Raw genomic sequence first — 18,214 nt, 5'->3', positions numbered from 1 at the left:
AGTGTGTCAAATCAGAAGGCCTGTTATCTGGACCTGTTATCCAACCTCAATGATGTTGCTCTTGCTGCGGGTGATTCCCTGATCCACCTCTATGCAGACGACACCATTCTGTATACATCTGGCCCTTCTTTGGACACTGTGTTAATAAACCTCCAAACGTGCTTCAATGCCATACAACACTCCTTCCGTGGCCTCCAACTCTAGTAAAACTAAATGCATGCTTTTCAACCGATCACTGCCCGCACCCACCCGTCCGACTAGCATCACTACTCTGGACGGTTCTGACTTAGAATATGTGGACAACTACAAATACCTAGGTGTCTGGCTAGACTGTAAACTCTCCTTCCAGATATTAAACATCTCCAAAACTAAATCTAGAATCAGCTTCCTATTTCGCAAAAAAAAAGCTTCCTTCACTCACGCTGCCAAACATACCCTCGTAAAACTGACTACCCTACCGATTCTTGACATTGGCCATGTCATTTACAAAATAGCCTCCAACACTCTACTCAGACTACATCTAGTTTGATATCACAGGGCCATCCGTTTTGTCACCAAAGCCCCATATACTACCCACCACTGCAACCTGTATGCTCTCGTCGGCTGGCCCTCGCTACATATTCGTCGCCAGACCCACTGGCTCCAGGTCATCATAAGTCCTTGCTAGGTGCTAGGTAAAGCTCTGCCTTATCTCAGCTCACTGGTCACCATAACAACACCCACCCGTAGCAAGCGCTCCAGCAGGTATATCTCATTTTCTTCCAGTACTCTGCTGCCAATGACTGGAACGAATTGCAATTTTTTTTTTAAAGATATATATTTTTTTGAATCGAATAAGTTGGAGACTTATCTCCCTCACTAACTTTAAGCATCAGCTATCTGAGCAGCTTACCGATCGCTGAAGCTGTACACAGCCCATCTGTAAATAGCCCATCTATCTACCTACCTCATCCCCATATTGTTTTTATTTACTTTTTTGCACACCAGTATTTCTACTTGCACATCATCATCTGCACATCTATCACTCCAGTGTTAATTTGCTAAATTGTAATTACTTCACTACTATGGCTTATTTATTGCCTTACCTATTCACACCATTTGCACACACTGTATATAGACTTTTTATATTGTGTTATTGACTGTATGTTTGTTTATTCCATGTGTAACTCTGTGTTGTTGATTGTGTCGCACTGCTTTGCTTTATCTTGGCCAGGTCGCAGTTGTAAATGAGAACTTGTTCTCAACTGGCCTACCTGGTTAAATAAAGGGGAAATAAATGTTTTAAATATAAACAAATATAGCAATAATAGCGCCACCTTGTTGTAGCCCACATGGAATTTTTAACACATTTCCAATACTTATTTAACCATTTCAGACCTACAGGAGGTGCCTGTGGGTAATTAATACTAGGGTTGATATGGAGACCAAAGTAGATAATTGTGGGTCGGTTGAACTGACCTCTGGGCAGGGCTCCACTTGGCAGTCCTTGATGGAGCAGTGGCTATCGTCGGCCCAGAAGGGACAGGGCCTATTCAGGTTGACCTGTGGAGAAGAAAAGGGAAGAGTTGAGATGGCATGGTATATGCTATGAAAGTGACTGCGTCACACAGAGATGTGAAGTGTTGGAGACTGGCAAGACAGAACAGCTAGGCTGATTCAGATTCAATTTCCATTGACGCATTTCAGGGACGAGCTCCGCTGTAAACACCATGGGGCCTTGTTGTTGCTGGTGACCTCTTTGCTAGTCGTGCTCGTCATTGGATACGTCAACCTCATTCGAAGGCGACAGTATGATTTTGTGGGGTCAAAATGTTGCTCAGTCAATGGGATGGTGACTAGTAGAGCAGCAGCTTACTGATCAGTTGTAGACAGAAACTTAATCGGAATATCACACTAGGGGCCAGATGAGTATTCTGAAAATATTAATGATGTTCCTATGAGTCTATTCTTCCTTTTCAGAGTTCCTGATGGGATGTTCACAGTGGGAAAAGGGCAGTACACTGCCTTTAGAATGAGATGGCTTGGTGTGTATGAATGGCGTATGAACACAACAGCTGGACTCACATTGAGCGACTTTTTAAAAAACTGCCTTTGTGAAAATATTAACTTCACTAGGGTAGGGGGTAACATTCTGATTTTTTGTTGAAAAGCGTACCCAAATTAAACTGCCTGCTACTCAGGCCCAGAAGATAGGATATGCATATAATTAGTAGATTTGGATAGAAAACTCTCTAAAGTTTCCAAAACTGTTAAAATAATGTATGGGAGTATAAAAGAACTGATATGGAAGGTTGAAAACCTGAGGAAAATCCAACCAGGAAGTACTATTATTTTGAAAGGTTGTTTTTCCATTGAAAGACTTAGGACCCATACAAAGACTTAGGACCCAGTTCACGAGCTCTATGGCTTCCTCAACATGTAACCAGTTTTTAGGCATTGTTTCAGGCTTTTACTCTGAAAAACGAGGGAGATATAGCACTTTCAATCAGTGGCCAGTGGTAATTTCTATTCATCAGCCATGCGTCTGATCGTGAACGCGCCTTTATTGTTTCTCCTTTCCTATTGACGAATCTTTTGTCCGGTTTAAATATTATTGATTGTTTATGACAAAAACAACCGGAGGATTGATTTTAAACATCATTTGGCATGTTTCTACTAACTTTTATTGTCCTTTTTTTTAAAACTTTTCATCTGGAATTAGTGCACGCGCCTTCTGCAAACAACAAAGGTTTTTGGTCATAAAGAGGGACATTATCGAACAAAACGAACATTTGTCTAACATGGAGACCTGGGAGTGCCACCAGATGAAGTTCAAAGGTACGTGACTAATTTTAATGCTATTTCTGACTTTTGTGACACCTCTCCTTGTTTGGAAAATGGCTGTATGGGTTTCTGTGGCTAGGAGCTGACCTAACATAAATCGCAAAGTGTGCTTTCGCCATAAAGCATTTTTGAAATCTGACTCAGCGGTTGCATTAAGAAGAAGTTTATCTATAATTCCATGCTTAATACTTGTATCGTTTATCAATGTTTATGATGAGTATTTCTGTTATTTGATGTGGCTCTCTGCACTTTCACCGGATGTTTGTTTGAGACAATACATTTCTGACCATAACGCGCCAATGTAAACTGAGATTTTTGGATATAAATATGAACTTTATCGAACAAAACATACATGTATTGTGTAACATGAAAAGATCATCAAAGGTTAGTGATTCATTTTCTCTTTCTGCTTTTTGTGACTCCTCTCTTTGGCTGGAAAAATGGCTGTGTTTTTCTGTGAATAGGTACTGACGTAACATAATCGTTTGGTGTGCTTTCGCAGTAAAGCCTTTTTGAAATCGGACACTGTGGTTGGATTTACAAGAAGATTATCTTTAAAATGGTGGATAATACTTGTATGTTTGAGGAATTTTAATTATGGGATCTGTTGTTTTGAATTTAGCGCACTGCAATTTAGAGAGGTCAAGTGACTCAAATGGGCCTAAATGTTTCTTATGGATTCTAGGTGTCGGGAAAGCGTTTGAGCAGTTATACAAATGTAACAGGGTGAGTGCTGTTATCATAGAGAATGATATCATATTTGCATCAGGTTCTACAAATGGGCAACTTGTAAGACTGTCTAGGGATGCAAAAGAGGATGATTGGGAAAGACGGATGACTAAAGGTTTGTCACCACTGGACTGGACCTACTGTATTTCCCTATAAGATTCAGTTACATCAACACGGTGATGTCATCCTCGTGCACTCTTTCTAATACCTAGGTTCCAGTATGAAGAGCATCTAATTTTCACACTTAATGTACCTGACAAGTATCACATACAATAATTATAATGTAAGGTATACGTGTTTCTGCTGTAACTAGGGCCCAAGCAAGTTTTGCAACGGAAAATGTTTAGCAACGAAAACAAGCCTTTCTTATAGACGGGTTGGCTGGCAACATCACAAAAATGATGCTCAAGCATCAATGAGGCAGAAGGCCATGTGGGGTTATGATTCTGATAGCTAGCAACAATTACAAGAAGCTGCCATGTGGGGAATCGTTGGTGGCTCGTTTTTAGCTCGTTGCGATGTTGTTTTGACTCATGTCATGCCTACGCTAATATGGTTAAAATTAGCCAGCTAGATAACCAACAACTAACGATTTATTTGAGACACGACAAGTACTTATTTATAAAAGTTTTCAACAATCTAAGTTAACCCGGTCTGTTTTGCACCATAGTTGCGCACGCGTCGGTTTAGTTGCTAAACAACCAACCCTATTGGACAAGTTCAGGTTAGTCCCATCTTATTTCGGCCCGTTTGCATCCATTTGGTTCCTAGTGAATACACCCATGGACATTATAACGTAAATAGGAGTAGCACAATTAACTTTTTCTTCAAGAATGTCTATTCGCTGTCAATTTACAGTCAACCCTGAAGCAGACCTATTCCAACTAGAACAGTAGTCCCGGGTGGAGACATCCAAAGCAGTGAATACACAACAGAGCAGCGTCAACAAACTCTATGGGGTAGGCTGGAAAACATTTGCTCGGCCTATTTGTTTTAGATTAGCAAGGAACGAAATTGGGGAGGGACCCTTTATAAGCACTAAGTACTACGGGTTAAGGGCCATTGAAGCTCAAACAAAGGTATAGTTAAAAAAATTACAAACTCATTTGAAAATACAGGTTGTCAATTAGCGTAAATCCACAGTAGTAGGATTGTTTGAGGGATTACCTTTAGGACACTTTTTAAGCTATAGTGCAAAGACAAACGCAAAACCTTACGGTCTGATGATGTTAAGGACATTTCTACTGCTCCTCGTACTCCACTACTGGGTCCTACTATTTAGTACTTACCCTGTAGTACCTGAAGTAGTCTCTCTCGGTCAGCTTCTGAATGCGGGGGTAGATTTTGAAGTTGTTGAAGACATCAATGCTCTCGATGTCACAGAAGCAGTCATCCAAGACGCCTGTCAACTGAGGGAAACAACCGGAAAACGCCTTAAGAATTATGGGTGTACACCAGTGTTAATTTTGTCAACAAAATTAGTGACTCATATTTTGTCAAACACTTATTTTTCAGTGGCAATTGACTACACTATAACTGACTAAATGGACCCAAGAAAAACAATAACTAAACAAAAAAAATATTGTTCATTTCAGTTGGCTAAAATAAGACGAGACTAAATTATCTCTGTGGCTAAAATCAGACTACTAAGTGGCCTGGACAAGATATTTTGGAGAGATTGAAAGCTTTTCAGTGATAAACACAATTAATATTAACAGTACAGATGCACAGTGGGAAGGACCCGCCACACAAGCCTAGCCTACATCAGATGGTGAGCTGTGGGGGAAAAAGTGAGTGTGGGCAGGTTAGGCAGACAGGCTCCGCTCAATCGCCGCCGCCGATTATACACATCGCGCAGGTGACTCTTTTGCTTCCCTGTAGCTAACCAGTCACCATCAGATACCCTTTGCCCCGTTAAGAAACACAAGCTGCTTTACAAAATTAAAAACAATAGCAGCATTACGTTTGACAGTAAAACAAGTCTAGCTTGTTTCTAGCCATTACTGTTCAAAAGATATGATCCATAACAGCCGCACTATGTTCTATCGTGCATTGGCGGGCCATATTTTACATTCATAAAGCATATCACGGGCCATTTTAAAACTAGGCTACTTGCAGACCGAACCGTTAACCATGTGTTTAGGCTACACCTTGTTGGGATAACATTCTGCTCGGAAGCAACGCTGACTTGTCAGTGGCTATCGGAAGGTCTAATTAAGCCCTACACCCTCCATAATATTCCCTCCCTCAGCTTTGGGACACTTTGGTGCAAATGGAGGGCCAGGGGCAAGAGGAAGATATTAAATACAGACAAAGAAAGAGAGGGGGGAGACAGCGAGAGAGACAGAAATGAGTGCAAAAGCTGGCCTGCAAATCTTAACTTCCTCTTACACATATTTAGCCTGATATAAAATTGCCATATACTCTTTCAACACAGACACTTTCAGACATGAGAGCTGGAAGCCAGATAAAAGACCACTTCCTGGCGCTCGAACAACACTTAAGCAACATGACAACGTTCGTCACAGCTGCCGGTTGAGGTTGTTGACCAAAATTAGGTTACCAAAACGTTTGCCATTCTCCCTCCACCTTTCCCTTTTCATGCATCTGATACCTGCGGACAAACGGCTTAATTCTCCCATGCATAATGAAACAGACAGCTGCTTTGTGAAAGAAAGACTGCGTTGCTCTGGTCCAGCAGGCACTCAAGCCTTTCCACTCTCTCTCATCATGAAGTATTCAGGTTTAGACCCAATCAATGCAAATGGTGTCATAGAAAATATTTTAGTATACAAACTTGTTTCATGAGTATATTGTAATTACAGCCATATGAAAAGGTATGTGTGTCACTGTCAACAGACAAAGCAGAGACAGACGGTATTTTATAAGAACAAGTTGCACAAGACTGCATGTTGCAAGAACTCTATGAAATTAATGGCTCAGCACTGCATAGACCATTCAGGCACTTTCACATCAGTGGTTGTGTCATGATGTGGAGAAAACTGAGTAGCCTATCTAACCAGCTGTTACTGACAATTAGTTTCACAAACTGGCTACAAGCAGCAGAAAGACATTTCTCTTTCAGTTTATTCTGTGTCATTTTGACAATATTCCAGAAAAAGCCAACACAAGCATCATATAGCCCACCGATGGAAACAACCATATATCTGACCTCTGAGTGTAGCCGTCCAGAGAATGTGATGGGAAGCAGTGAAGCCGTCCATAAGTAACAAAGTCCTCTGAGCATGCCGGTGAATTCAAAACCTTTGAGTGGTTTCCCTTGTTGTTTATTAAAAATATAGTTTCATTTGCCTATTTCTCTGAGGAGCTGCTATCTTTAACAGCAGTTTTAAATCACAAAACTAAGACCAGGCTTATGAGAATATCTCTGTCTTTTATGTCCCTAAAGGGACAGCTGAAGTCTACTTCAATGGACAGGTGAGAGTTTGCCAGAGTTGATGGGATGACTATGACTTAACCTGGGGATGAGCTGTCATTTCAGACCACTTATTTTTCATCATGCATAATTCTCGGGCCCAGGCCTCGCCTCCAAACAAGATATGTCAGCAGCTGTCAAACTTAGTCCCGCCTCTATACTTGACATTTGTAGTCTTCACTTCGGTTCAAGGACATTTAAAGCAAGTATTACTCACGAAAGAGAACACTACATCTCCCACAAACTAATATGGCCAATCAGACGACACCACGTCTCGGTCTTCTCATATTACTAATGCGAGTGCAATTTGTTAGAATGAAATAAAGGCACGTGCCACAGTATAAAAAAAATACAGACACTTATTGATTCGGATTGCAATATGTGAGTCAAGTCAGCGGTCAATCACATACACAACCACTCAACTCAGTAACTAACTTCTTTCAAAAGTTGGTATGAATGACAAACATCAAGAAAACATACCCAGCAATATAACATCGCACGACATAGGCCTACAAACACATTTGTGAGACTGGAAGTTGCAGATTCGGTGAATTAAGATCCGTTATTCGCATGATACGAGCAAGTTCGATTATGACAGTCGTTTTGAGATGCGCACAAGTGTCAAATTACAACGTACAGCAATAACAATAAACACTCAAGTGTTGAATTCAGGAAATAGCTGGCTACGAGTATCTTTAACCACCCATTTTAATAATTATTTTGACAAGTCAGTGTGTATCGATGTGCAAGGCAAAATAAACCACATGATTAATGTATACATATTATGCCTTGCTGTCCATAAAGTTGGAAAAGGCAACGGAAGGGCGCCAGCAAGCAATGTGGGTATGATGACGTCAAATTAACATGACAGTAGAAAACGCTAGAATAATGTTCCTCCAACGTAGTCATTTAGCCTTCCTAAACGGACATTGATATTGCAATATATTGTAAATTGTAAGTACTTACGTGACAAAAACAGCTCTGGTCTTGACTGTCAGAAGCATCTTCTTTGGAAGAATATTGGTTGTTGTACGTTTCGGTTTTGACTCTGTTGTGAAACCAAACCAGAACAAAGTCCCCAAATAACAACCACAACAAAACCAGAAGTCCTGCGGATTGTATCGTGTTTTTTATCATCACTGATGCAAATGCAACGCGCCACGAAAGACAAAAACAAAGAAAAGTTTTTGAAATGTAGATGTCTAGTTGGCAGGCTAGCTAATGATGTGCTACTAGCTAGCGAGTGGTGCGCACTAGCAACAACAACAGCGGAGAAAAGCTGTCGTAATGAAACTGCTGGATAAATGAGACTCCAACCAAAGCTGACAGCTGTACGACTGTATCCTCAGAAGTAACTTCTGAAAATGTCTTTAGTATCATCAGTAGTCGTTATAAATAATATTCACAACGCCGAAAATACCAAGTTTGCCATAAAAAAAAAACAGTTGTCGAACCAAGACGATTGAATCGGGTACGGAAAGCAAAGAGGTACAGTGGAAATGTTTTTACTGCGTGTTTTACATCCTGTGTGAATGGGAAGCGTATTCATGTGACTTGTTATAAATTGCCTAATGAAAATACATTGTAATTTGTGGCAGTGTCATTTCTGCAGCCCTAGCTGATGTATTGTCTGCATAGGCTTTTATTTTTACATTATTTTTAAATATGTTTTTTCTCTAGTTAGGTTTTCCTTAGGCCCTAAGCTTTAAAACATTGTCAGTGATGATTTGCACTGAGTTGGAGGAGGCTGGCCGAAGAGACAATCTTGAGATCTCTGCATCAGACCCTCTTGGGGAAAAGCTGATTGGCTGCAAGTCTGTTTGGTGAAAGGAGGAAGATGCTGATCCCTTCTCAGAGAGTGGAGACTCTTCCTGGTCCTTTGCCATTTTTCCGAGGTGTGAGTAAGGAGGTTATCACTCTGAAGGAAGAAGGAGTTCCTGTAGAGCGACCTACAGCACTATGGGGAGGAAGGTCTCCAGCAGAAGCCAGTCCAGGTCAGCCTCCCCCTGTCCAACCAGCTCGTCACAGAGGACACTCTGCTTGTGGCTGAAGTGGAGGACCACGGTGATGCAGATGAAAAGGAGATTGACTTAAAGCTCTCGGACTGCCAGGCTTTCTCCACTGCAAAGCCAAAGATCTCTGCCTGGAAGAGGTTCCGCAACTACCTGAGGAAGAAGATGAGATCTTCCTCAGAGCAGACCCCCCAAGGTGGAGAACCTGGACCAGGACTGGCTGCCTTACTGGCAGTTGTTTAAACTGTTCTGCAAGAGCAAATAAAATACCATTCTATTTTGCCTTGCACATATTAATAATAAAAATAAAGAAATTGGAATTACCTCATGTTGCTTTGACATTAGTTAAGATAAGACATAGATACAGTAGTTAAGTTATAGAGTTCAGCAGGTATTTATCACACACAAACCATAAAAAGGAAAAACCAACACAAAAAAAACATAAAAGAAAAACCAAGGAGAAAATATCAACATTAAATTCCATAGTCAATTACTAGCTAGCTTCAGATACCCATAGACTTCCAGGCATTGCGCTAACAATAGTTAGTTAGCATTGACTCAGGAAACGGACCTCTAACTTCCTTCATACTGGAAACAGAGACATACAAATGGTATATACAAATGGAGTTCATCTGACTCTTGGGAATGAGATACAGGGCATCATTGCCAAAATCCTGAAGTTTCCCTTTAATTAAGGGGAGATTGTAGACTCTTGAAACACAGGTTTGAAACCCTGTTGACCACATTGTTGCTTCTACCCTAAGCCTCGGACTCCAGGCTTCTCCCCCAAGTGTCCTCGCACACCAAGCACAAAACACATACATATCATGCTTGCCCAATGCCATGTGAGACCACTGGAGTGATCACTGCTGCCACCAGTGTAGCAGGATGAAGTGAGACTGCCACAGGGACTCGGACAGTGGCTCCTACGATGCAGAGGCACGCACCTAATGGACTGTGCCACAGAAGCTCTGGGCAGAGGCAGTGTTGTGTTCGAGACCGATTCAAGACCAAGAACGGTGAAAATCAAGTCCGAGTTAAGACCAGAAAAATGTGAGTCCAATTCAAGACCATGATTGTCATTGTGTCAAATCACCACCATAATAAGAGTTCAAAATGTCCAGTATTTCTGTGTTCATATTTCAAAACAACATATGGATTCTTTATACATTCAGATGTTAAAAAATGTGTGCTGAGGGAATAGAGCCACTCAATAAATGATTACTAACTCAAACACAGTGGGGAACAATGGGCCTTCTATGCCTTCAGAGAAGGGCTAAGGATTTATAAAATAATGATTATAATAATGATAATTATATTATTATTTTCAATGATGCTCTGATTTAATCTCTTCAGTTTTTGTAGGAATGGAAAAAGTTAACACTGACACGAGAGAGAGACTTCCTGACAAAATGTGAAAAATATCAAACAATTAGAGAGTGTCATTTCCCCAAATTTGAAACCCTTATTCAAGGTTTCAAAGACCTCTCTGATGAGAGTAGGCTACCCGTCCTGTTGAGGGAGGACGCAGAGAGCTGTGGGTTGGCAGCGCACTACATTGCTGCCTGCTATAGGTTGAGGGACAGTGTCTGACAAACCAATCAACCCGCCTGCACATGTCTTCTACTGTATGCTTATTGTTATTGTTCAATGTATGGTTATTTTGACCCTTGGTTATTGTTGTTACTGTTGTCCAGTTGACAATTTTGATTCTCATTTTTTCTTTCATATTGTAAATATCCAAAATAAGCTTTGGCATTATGTACATTGTTACGTCATGCCAATAAAGCAAAGTGAATTTAATTTAATTGAGAGAGTAAAAGAAAAAGATCCAATCTGGATTTTTATTTTTTGGTCTCTAGGGAGATAAATAAGTCTGCCATTGTCTAGGCCATCAGAAGCTAGATAAAGGCATCTGCCATTTAACTGTATTAGAGCAACATTTTGGAGTGACAGTGGAATCAACCAATCACATTTTGACTGAGTAAATAAAACCGAATACAAACATCTGTTTTGTCCAGGACTGGAGTCTACACAGACAGCACACTATTGCCAATCAGAGCTACAGTAGACCTGTCTACAAACAAGCCATTTGCCACATGGGCCTGCCATCATTAATTTTGAACTGTGTGTTTATAGGCAGTTGCAACAGTGTGACTTTAGATAATTAGAAGGCATTTGCCAGAAGCCACAAATTATACCTGAATGGATTTCTGCAAATGTGTAAATACCACGGGAGTCCTCTTACATTTGGGAACTTTACAGTCCTATTGATCAAACAACGATGACAAGGTAGGCTCTCTCTCCCTCAGTTATGCACAACAAGATCAACAAATAATGCAAGCCAGAGCAAGATGAACTAAAATCTAACAAAGGAACATTAGATAAACCCTCTCAAACTTGTTGAGCTAGTTGGCCATCAAAATTGCACTGATAAATGATGGAGAACTGTAGCCTCCTCATCCTTCAATGCATGCTTGTCCCAACAAAGCACCCAAGCTAACTGGCAATAGTTGGCTAGCTACTTCCAGACACAAATGAGAGAACACCTCACTCTGACCCTTTTACTCAACGTAGCAGAGCTGGTTAGTCTGTTTTCATGTTATCTAGAGCGTTCTTTACTAACTATTGCTTTTTTTTGTCTATGTTTACGGACCCTGTCATATTTGTAAATTCATCAGTTCTGTGCTAAATTGGAATAGATAGCCAGAGTGAATTTTCAAACGCAATATAAATGCTAATTGTATAACTGTCATTCAAGTTTTTGCTAGCTAACCAAATTACACCTGCATCTCTAGCTGTGAATAGCCACCGGAAAACAATATGAGGGGGAAAAAGTCAGTCACTCACCCACTCCATGACATCCTCCTAGCAGCTAGCTATCTAGATAATCCTGCCTATTAGTCACGTTATGACTGACTTGTGATCATTGCCCTTGCTAGTTTGATTGATGGGGTATTGACATTCCCAACCTTGGTTACATTCGTCCGTTTTTGTCCAGAATATTGAGTCATTGAAACTGAAACAGTGCTTCCCGAATGGATGCAGCAAACCATGTACCAGGCCAGCAATATTTTTTGGACAACCAAGAAATGTATTGGCTTAGTGTATGTTATAGGTTCTATTTAACTAAATTTTTAACCTCTTATAAAGTTGATTTTGTAGCATAAACTGGGAATTTTATATTTTTGACTGATATTATGATTGTCTGTTTCATATCTGCAAAGTAGTTAAAACGCTGTAAGTACCACTTTAAACTTACGTCACCGGTTACAATGTTTTTTGCAATGGGATGTAATAGATGTTAATATAAAAAAATGTTTAAACCACATCAATGTGATTTGATGGGCCTGTCATGGCCTGGTTAGTCTGTGGGTGGGCCTCTCCACCCAGGCCCATCCATGTCTCCGCCCCTGATGACAATTGCGCATCACAAATAGACTACTAACCAACATTTCGGACTAAACTTTTGCAATACCTGGTTTGCATAGCCATTGTTGCCTTAGTTAGCATTTACTGGTAGATAACATGAACTGAAACGTCTTTCTTACCCTACCGATGTTAAAACCAGTCGAGAGCTGCACACTTGCTGCCTGCAGATTGATTATATTCCGCTGAACTAGACTATGGGAATATATTTCACGCGCTTTGCGATTGTGTAGGCTACTTTGTGCATGATTTCACAATTGTACTACGTAAATGGCAAATCGTATACCTCCACCACGCTACTTTGATACGCATCAGTAGGGATTAAGAAGTGAGTATAAGCAATGACCACTGAAAAAATGTGGGTGTAAGGCTTCAGGGCTCCCGAGTGGCGCATCGGTCTAAGGCACTGCAGACTCTGGTTCGATTCCAGGCTATATCACAACCGGCCGTGATTGGGCGGCGCACAATATAGCCCAGCGTCGTCCGTTTTAGGGTTTGGCCGTCATTGTAAATAATAATGTGTTCTTAACTGACTTGCCTCGTTAAATAACAAATATATACCTGCGTATACCCTCCAATAGATTGGTGCGCTGGTATTACGGTTGCTGTCCTTTCAGAATCTCGAACCTGTCACACACTGAAGGCCTATAGGTTCGCCACTGCGCAAACATGTCTGTAATAGATTTATTAAAGGCTTTTGAGATGTTCATGTTTCAAGAAAGGAGTATGTATATTGGGCCTGGCGAAATTATGAGGCCTCACTGTCCGAGACAAAATGTATCCGACACGGAGCCAGTCAATATGTGGTCTCAAGACGACAACACTGGGCAGAGGCAGTATAAACACTCGCATACACTGTCACATTTATTTTTGAAATAACTTCAATACCTACACAAATATATTTCATTGACAATCAGCTTGAATATTGTTCTTTATCAATATCACAAAAATTAACAATAGTTTTTAAAGGATTCATGTTCAGCATTCTACAAAGAAAACAACAGGAGTACAGCCCTCTTTCGCCCGTAGTGTGGTGGTATAAACTTGTATGACACCTAAACAGTAGTGCCTGGCAGATGTGTATTGTGTACACTCGAGTTGTGTGTAGCAAGCTAGCTAGCTACTTGGATGTGGAAACGTTTCATACAATCGTCGGGCGCTCACGTTACGATTGGTGATAGGTACTAGACGTCAAATGCGACGGTTAAGAGGATAGCTAGCTACCTTTCCCGGTTTTGCCAAATTCAACGGCCACTTCCTGTATCACATCTGGCCGGTTTTGACCGCAGTCCAGCAGTTAGCTAGCGTTAGCAAACTAGCTACAAGTAGCTATCTAGCTAATACGTCTAAAATTAAGCGAGGATTTAAACAACTTTAATTCTAGAATATAGCTAGATGTTTTGTCGTGTGTATTTTTGCATGTATTGTAAGACTACCTTGCGTACTATTTAACGTTAGAACGTTGTTGCAGTGGCTAGCTTTTTTTTTGTCCTTTCCAGTGTCGGCCACGATCGTCACAAAGGCAGTTTTAAAAGATTGCCCCAACAATCGCAGCCTCATCCTGCCATGAGATCACCCTAACAATAAATAGTGGGGTGAAGATGGCTGCAGAGCTCTTTTCCACCAAGAAGCTGGGCCCGGCAACCTCAACCAACACAGTTGTGCAGCAATACCAGCAGCAGAACCGGAATAACAACAACACCATTCACAGCTGCAACTGGCAAGGGCTCTATCCTACCATCCGAGAGAGGTAGGTGACCCTAGTAAGCAGTAGTTAAACTGGGAATCTAATGCCTTTTGAGGAGAGGCGATGTGTACATTTTAATAGATTTAAAATGGCCAAAGAAAACCAATGTATTGGGTGTACCAGCTCATACGTGCAGATACTAAAGTCAATGTGATGCCATCGACACTGTTTGCTAATCATATGACTCATGCTTTCACAGGAATTCAGTCATGTTCAACAATGAGTTGATGGCAGATGTTCACTTTGTCGTTGGCCCCCCAGGAGGGACTCAGCAAGTACCTGGGCACAAGGTAATGTCACCTTTAAACCTGTCCAATGTATGTGAGTAATTAACTGAGCAAGACCAGGCACAACATGTACAGACAGATTTATCTGTTGCATCTGCTAAATGACCAAAATGTAAAATAAAATGCAATAGGCTGATATTTCTCCACACCCGCCTCTTTATGCTAAATCCTTTTGCAAATCTCTACATTTCTTACATAATTCATGTGTAAATGTATATTCTCTCCACCTTCTGTCCCTTATCTGTCCTCCCACTATAACTTGCTCCTATTCTTTTTCTCATGTGACTCCCTATCTTCCATGTTGTCCCTCAGTATGTGCTGGCTGTGGGGAGTTCTGTGTTCCACGCCATGTTTTACGGTGAACTGGCAGAGGACAAGGAAGAGATCCGTATCCCTGATGTGGAGCCTCCCTCGTTCCTAGCCATGCTGAAGTAAGTGGCCGGCGCCTCCTGACGTCTCATTAGATGCAGTCCGAGTGTTCATTGTACATTTCAGAAGGTCGTATTCAGGTTAGAATGTCTTCCTTTGACTAGTCAGCAGACAATGCAAGGGCATGTGAAATTATAAAGTTAGCCTTCCCATAAATGAGAAGTTGAAGTGAACTTGTCGAGCCCTCATCTGACTCTCCCCACTCTGTTCTGGCAGGTACATCTACTGCGACGAGATCGACCTGTGTGCCGACACGGTCCTGGCTACGCTCTACGCCGCCAAGAAGTACATTGTGCCCCACCTGGCTCGGGCCTGCGTCAACTTCCTGGAGACGAGCCTGAGTGCCAAGAACGCTTGTGTGCTGCTATCCCAGAGCTGCCTGTTTGAGGAGCCCAACCTAATGCAGCGCTGCTGGGAGGTGATCGACGCCCAAGCCGAGCTGGCGCTGCGCTCCGAGGGCTTCACAGACATCGACTCGGTGACCCTGGAGAGTATCCTGCGCCGCGAGACGCTCAACGCCAAGGAGATGGTGGTGTTCGAGGCGGCATTGAGCTGGGCCGAAGCCGAATGCCAGCGCCAGGACCTGACGCCCACCATTGAGAACAAACGGCTGGCGCTGGGCAAGGCCATTTACCTGATCCGCATCCCCACCATGACGTTGGATGACTTTGCCAACGGTGCGGCACAGTCGGGTGTGCTGACTCTCAACGAGACCAATGACATCTTCCTGTGGTACACGGCCGCCAAGAAGCCTGAGCTGCTGTTCGCCAGCAAGCCGCGCAAGGGCCTGGCGCCACAGCGTTGCCACCGCTTCCAGTCGTGCGCCTACCGGAGCAACCAGTGGCGCTACCGGGGCCGTTGCGACAGCATCCAGTTCGCCGTGGACAAGCGAGTGTTCATCGCCGGCTTCGGCCTGTACGGCTCCAGCTGTGGCTCAGCAGAGTACAGCGCCAAGATTGAACTCAAAAGGCAGGGCGTGCCGCTGGGCCAGAGCCTCATCAAGTACTTTTCAGACGGCTCCAGCAGCACATTCCCAGTGTGGTTTGAATACCCTGTGCAGATCGAGCCCGACACATTCTACACGGCCAGCGTAGTGCTGGACGGCAACGAGCTCAGCTACTTTGGCCAGGAGGGCATGACTGAGGTGCAGTGTGGCAAGGTCACCTTCCAGTTCCAGTGCTCTTCAGACAGCACCAACGGGACAGGTGTGCAAGGGGGGCAAATCCCTGAGCTCATCTTTTACGCTTGAGGTGTCGAACGTGAAGGAAACGTAACACTACTTCTTTACGGTCACAGTAAACGCACCCCTCCGGATGTTCAGAAAGCATCATCTCTTAACTATGGCTTTAAAAGTGTACCTGGTTTGGAAAAAACAAACATCCAATTTAGTTCAATATTCAATTGCCTTATGAGTATGCCGGACCTAGTGTAGGACTGGGTTGAAGTGACCAAAAATGTTCTTATTTTAAATGAAGGATAGGCATTTGTTCACATTTAACTGTTTACTCATTTGTTTTACTGTTCTCATTTAACAAGATTATTAGTATGTTGTTGGTAGCTTTTTTTGTTGTTGTTTTTACTTCAAACATTCATATAATTTGAAGGAAAACACCAACTTCAATATAGGATATGTCAACCTGTGCAAAAATCGACGTTGATGTAGAGGATACTTAGGGTATAATCAAATATTTTTGTACTTTGTAACTTGATAAATAGTTTAAACATTTTTGATGGTGCAATTTCTAAGATTTTGTATGGTTAATATTGTTACCTCCAAGTTTCCCCTTGGGTTTTCTGTGAGATTAATAAACTGAGAATAGACATCAAACGGAAATGTAAACCTGTGCTGAGGTTTAAAATACTTGATGTATGTTGCTGTCTCAGTGTCGGCCCTTGTGTGTGTATATAGCTAACTTTTGTTTGCACTACTATTGTTCCTCTTTTCAAAATGGGACTGCCTTTTTGTATCTTGCTTCCTTGTATACACTTTATTTTTGACCTTGTTTTCTCTGAAAATCAGTATAAAGTGTCGCCGTGCTGTGAGTTTGACAGTGTCAATGGACCTATGAATGTGTACTGTTGTTGAATATCAAAAATAAAATGAACCAGTTCTGTAAAATTGTGTGAAGTGTCTTTTAATATATAAGTATTTTTAAGGGCTCAGACCGGGGCTATAGAGCAGGTTTGTATAATTTAGAGCAAGAGTAAAAAAATACTATTCAGAGATCCATGAAACCACCATTTACTGTTGGCAGTCCCCCAGAACATGTTTTATACAAGTGTCTCAATGTTAATTAGCATATTACACATTCAAACTATCTTCAACTTTGTGTTCCTGATTAGGCCTCTTGTAGAGTGATAGTTCAAAATAAAAGTGGGCAAGGCTCGTCTCAGGCCTCTCTCACACACACACACACACGCCAACAGTCGCTTCAACACAAAGAGATAGCGTAAGGCTGCAGTCTATAGCTTTTCACCCAGAAACGTAGTCCCCAATAGTCCAGTTAGAGGCCTACATTGTCTTCTGTCTCTTTCGTGCTTGAAACTGCTCTGTTTTGTTCTTAATAGACTTGATAAGCATGGACAGTCCGGGGTCCATTTTCTTGGTGGCTTCAGCCACCGCCTGGCCACTGGAAATTGGTTCCTGTGTGGGCGGGGCCTGTGAGCTCCTGAGCGCCTTGTCCTGGTCGTGCTGGCGCTCCTCCCTGAGGCGCTGCTTCTCGACCTGGATGCTCTGGGTGGCCTTAGTCTTCTTGTAGCCCGGGTCGGACGGGTCTAAGTTGTAGAGGTGGGAGGTAAACATGGCCTGGAAACGAGGGTCCTTCACGTCCACCTGTCAGTCAGAGAGAAGGGATTGGGGGGGGGGGGGGGGGGTTGAGATTTCATTGAAGTCTACAAAAAAGCCTTGACCGTAAAACCAATTGTGCCACAGAAAAATGGTACGCAAAGTTGTATGTGTACCAATTCCACCTTATTCAACCTAAATCCCATATCAATATCAATGTGTATTCATGAAGCTTCTGATTTGAAACTTTTACGAAGTCATTCATTGATGTCAATGGGAAACAATGGTAGGAAACAAGTCAAAATACAAGCTATTTCTTTGCCATGAAAAGAAACCAAAAGGTTGCTCCGACCTGGAAGTCGTCCTCCTCCAGACTCGTGTTGTCCTTCTTCAGAAGCTTCTTCCTCTTCTTTTTGCTCAGGTTCTGCTCGTCTACGATCTTGTCGTAGTTGAAGTGTTTGTGCTTGTCGTCGTCCTCGTCGTCCATGAGCAGGGCCATCTCAGCCTGTGGGTTCATTTTGATTAGCTTACTCACAA

The 18,214-nt window shown here is 42.2% G+C and overlaps 3 protein-coding genes across 9 annotated transcripts in view; 1 reads left to right on the top strand and 2 right to left on the bottom strand.

Annotated features, from left to right (window-relative positions):
• The window catches only part of LOC110486030 (ERO1-like protein beta), a 37,953-nt gene extending 28,642 nt beyond the window's left edge, over window positions 1-9,311 (bottom strand). Inside the window, exons 1-3 of one of the 2 annotated variants that reach the window (XM_021557339.3) lie at window positions 7,955-9,311; window positions 4,842-4,961; window positions 1,459-1,542 (exon numbers count right to left, since the gene is read on the bottom strand). In XM_021557339.3, the coding sequence (XP_021413014.2) occupies window positions 1,459-1,542; window positions 4,842-4,961; window positions 7,955-8,125 (375 nt within the window). In that variant the 5' untranslated portion in view covers window positions 8,126-9,311. Of the gene's footprint in view, window positions 1-1,458; window positions 1,543-4,841; window positions 4,962-6,724; window positions 7,085-7,954 lie in introns of those variants that run through there. The other variant, XM_021557340.3, reaches the window with a different exon arrangement.
• Window positions 9,312-12,397: 3,086 nt separating this feature from the next.
• On the top strand, window positions 12,398-17,011 carry btbd3a (BTB domain containing 3a). 2 transcript variants are annotated; one of them, XM_021557335.3, is made up of 5 exons: window positions 12,398-12,757; window positions 13,929-14,179; window positions 14,376-14,466; window positions 14,776-14,894; window positions 15,109-17,011. In XM_021557335.3, exons 2-5 carry the CDS (start codon window positions 14,031-14,033, stop codon window positions 16,139-16,141), a joined length of 1,392 nt encoding a protein of 463 aa, XP_021413010.3. In that variant the 5' UTR covers window positions 12,398-12,757; window positions 13,929-14,030; the 3' UTR covers window positions 16,142-17,011. The 2 variants fall into 2 exon arrangements, with proteins under 2 accessions (XP_021413010.3, XP_021413009.3); XM_021557334.3 differs by lacking the exon at window positions 12,398-12,757 and adding an exon at window positions 13,430-13,610.
• Window positions 17,012-18,214, bottom strand: part of esf1 (ESF1 nucleolar pre-rRNA processing protein) — an 11,712-nt gene continuing 10,509 nt past the window's right edge. For all 5 annotated transcript variants that reach the window (XM_021557333.3, XM_021557332.3, XM_036940681.2 and 2 more), the window contains exons 13-14: window positions 18,030-18,182; window positions 17,012-17,725 (exon numbers count right to left, since the gene is read on the bottom strand). In XM_021557333.3, coding sequence (XP_021413008.3) covers window positions 17,405-17,725; window positions 18,030-18,182 — 474 coding nt within the window. In that variant the 3' untranslated portion in view covers window positions 17,012-17,404. The remainder of the gene's footprint in view (window positions 17,726-18,029; window positions 18,183-18,214) is intronic.

This window comes from Oncorhynchus mykiss, chromosome 13, assembly GCF_057628025.1.
Source record: "Oncorhynchus mykiss isolate SJ-2025 chromosome 13, ASM5762802v1, whole genome shotgun sequence".
Taxonomy (NCBI): domain Eukaryota; kingdom Metazoa; phylum Chordata; class Actinopteri; order Salmoniformes; family Salmonidae; genus Oncorhynchus; species Oncorhynchus mykiss.
Note: the sequence above shows the minus strand (reverse complement) of the source record. Positions and strands in the feature narration are given on the sequence as shown.

Coding starts and splice junctions, on each gene's coding strand:
- btbd3a (XM_021557335.3), top strand. CDS start 14,031: ATGGCTGCAGAGCTCTTTTCCACCAAGAAGCTGGGCCCGGCAACCTCA. Junction 14,180..14,375: donor TATCCTACCATCCGAGAGAG/GTAGGTGACCCT, acceptor ATGCTTTCACAG/GAATTCAGTCATGTTCAACA. Junction 14,895..15,108: donor TCGTTCCTAGCCATGCTGAA/GTAAGTGGCCGG, acceptor CTGTTCTGGCAG/GTACATCTACTGCGACGAGA.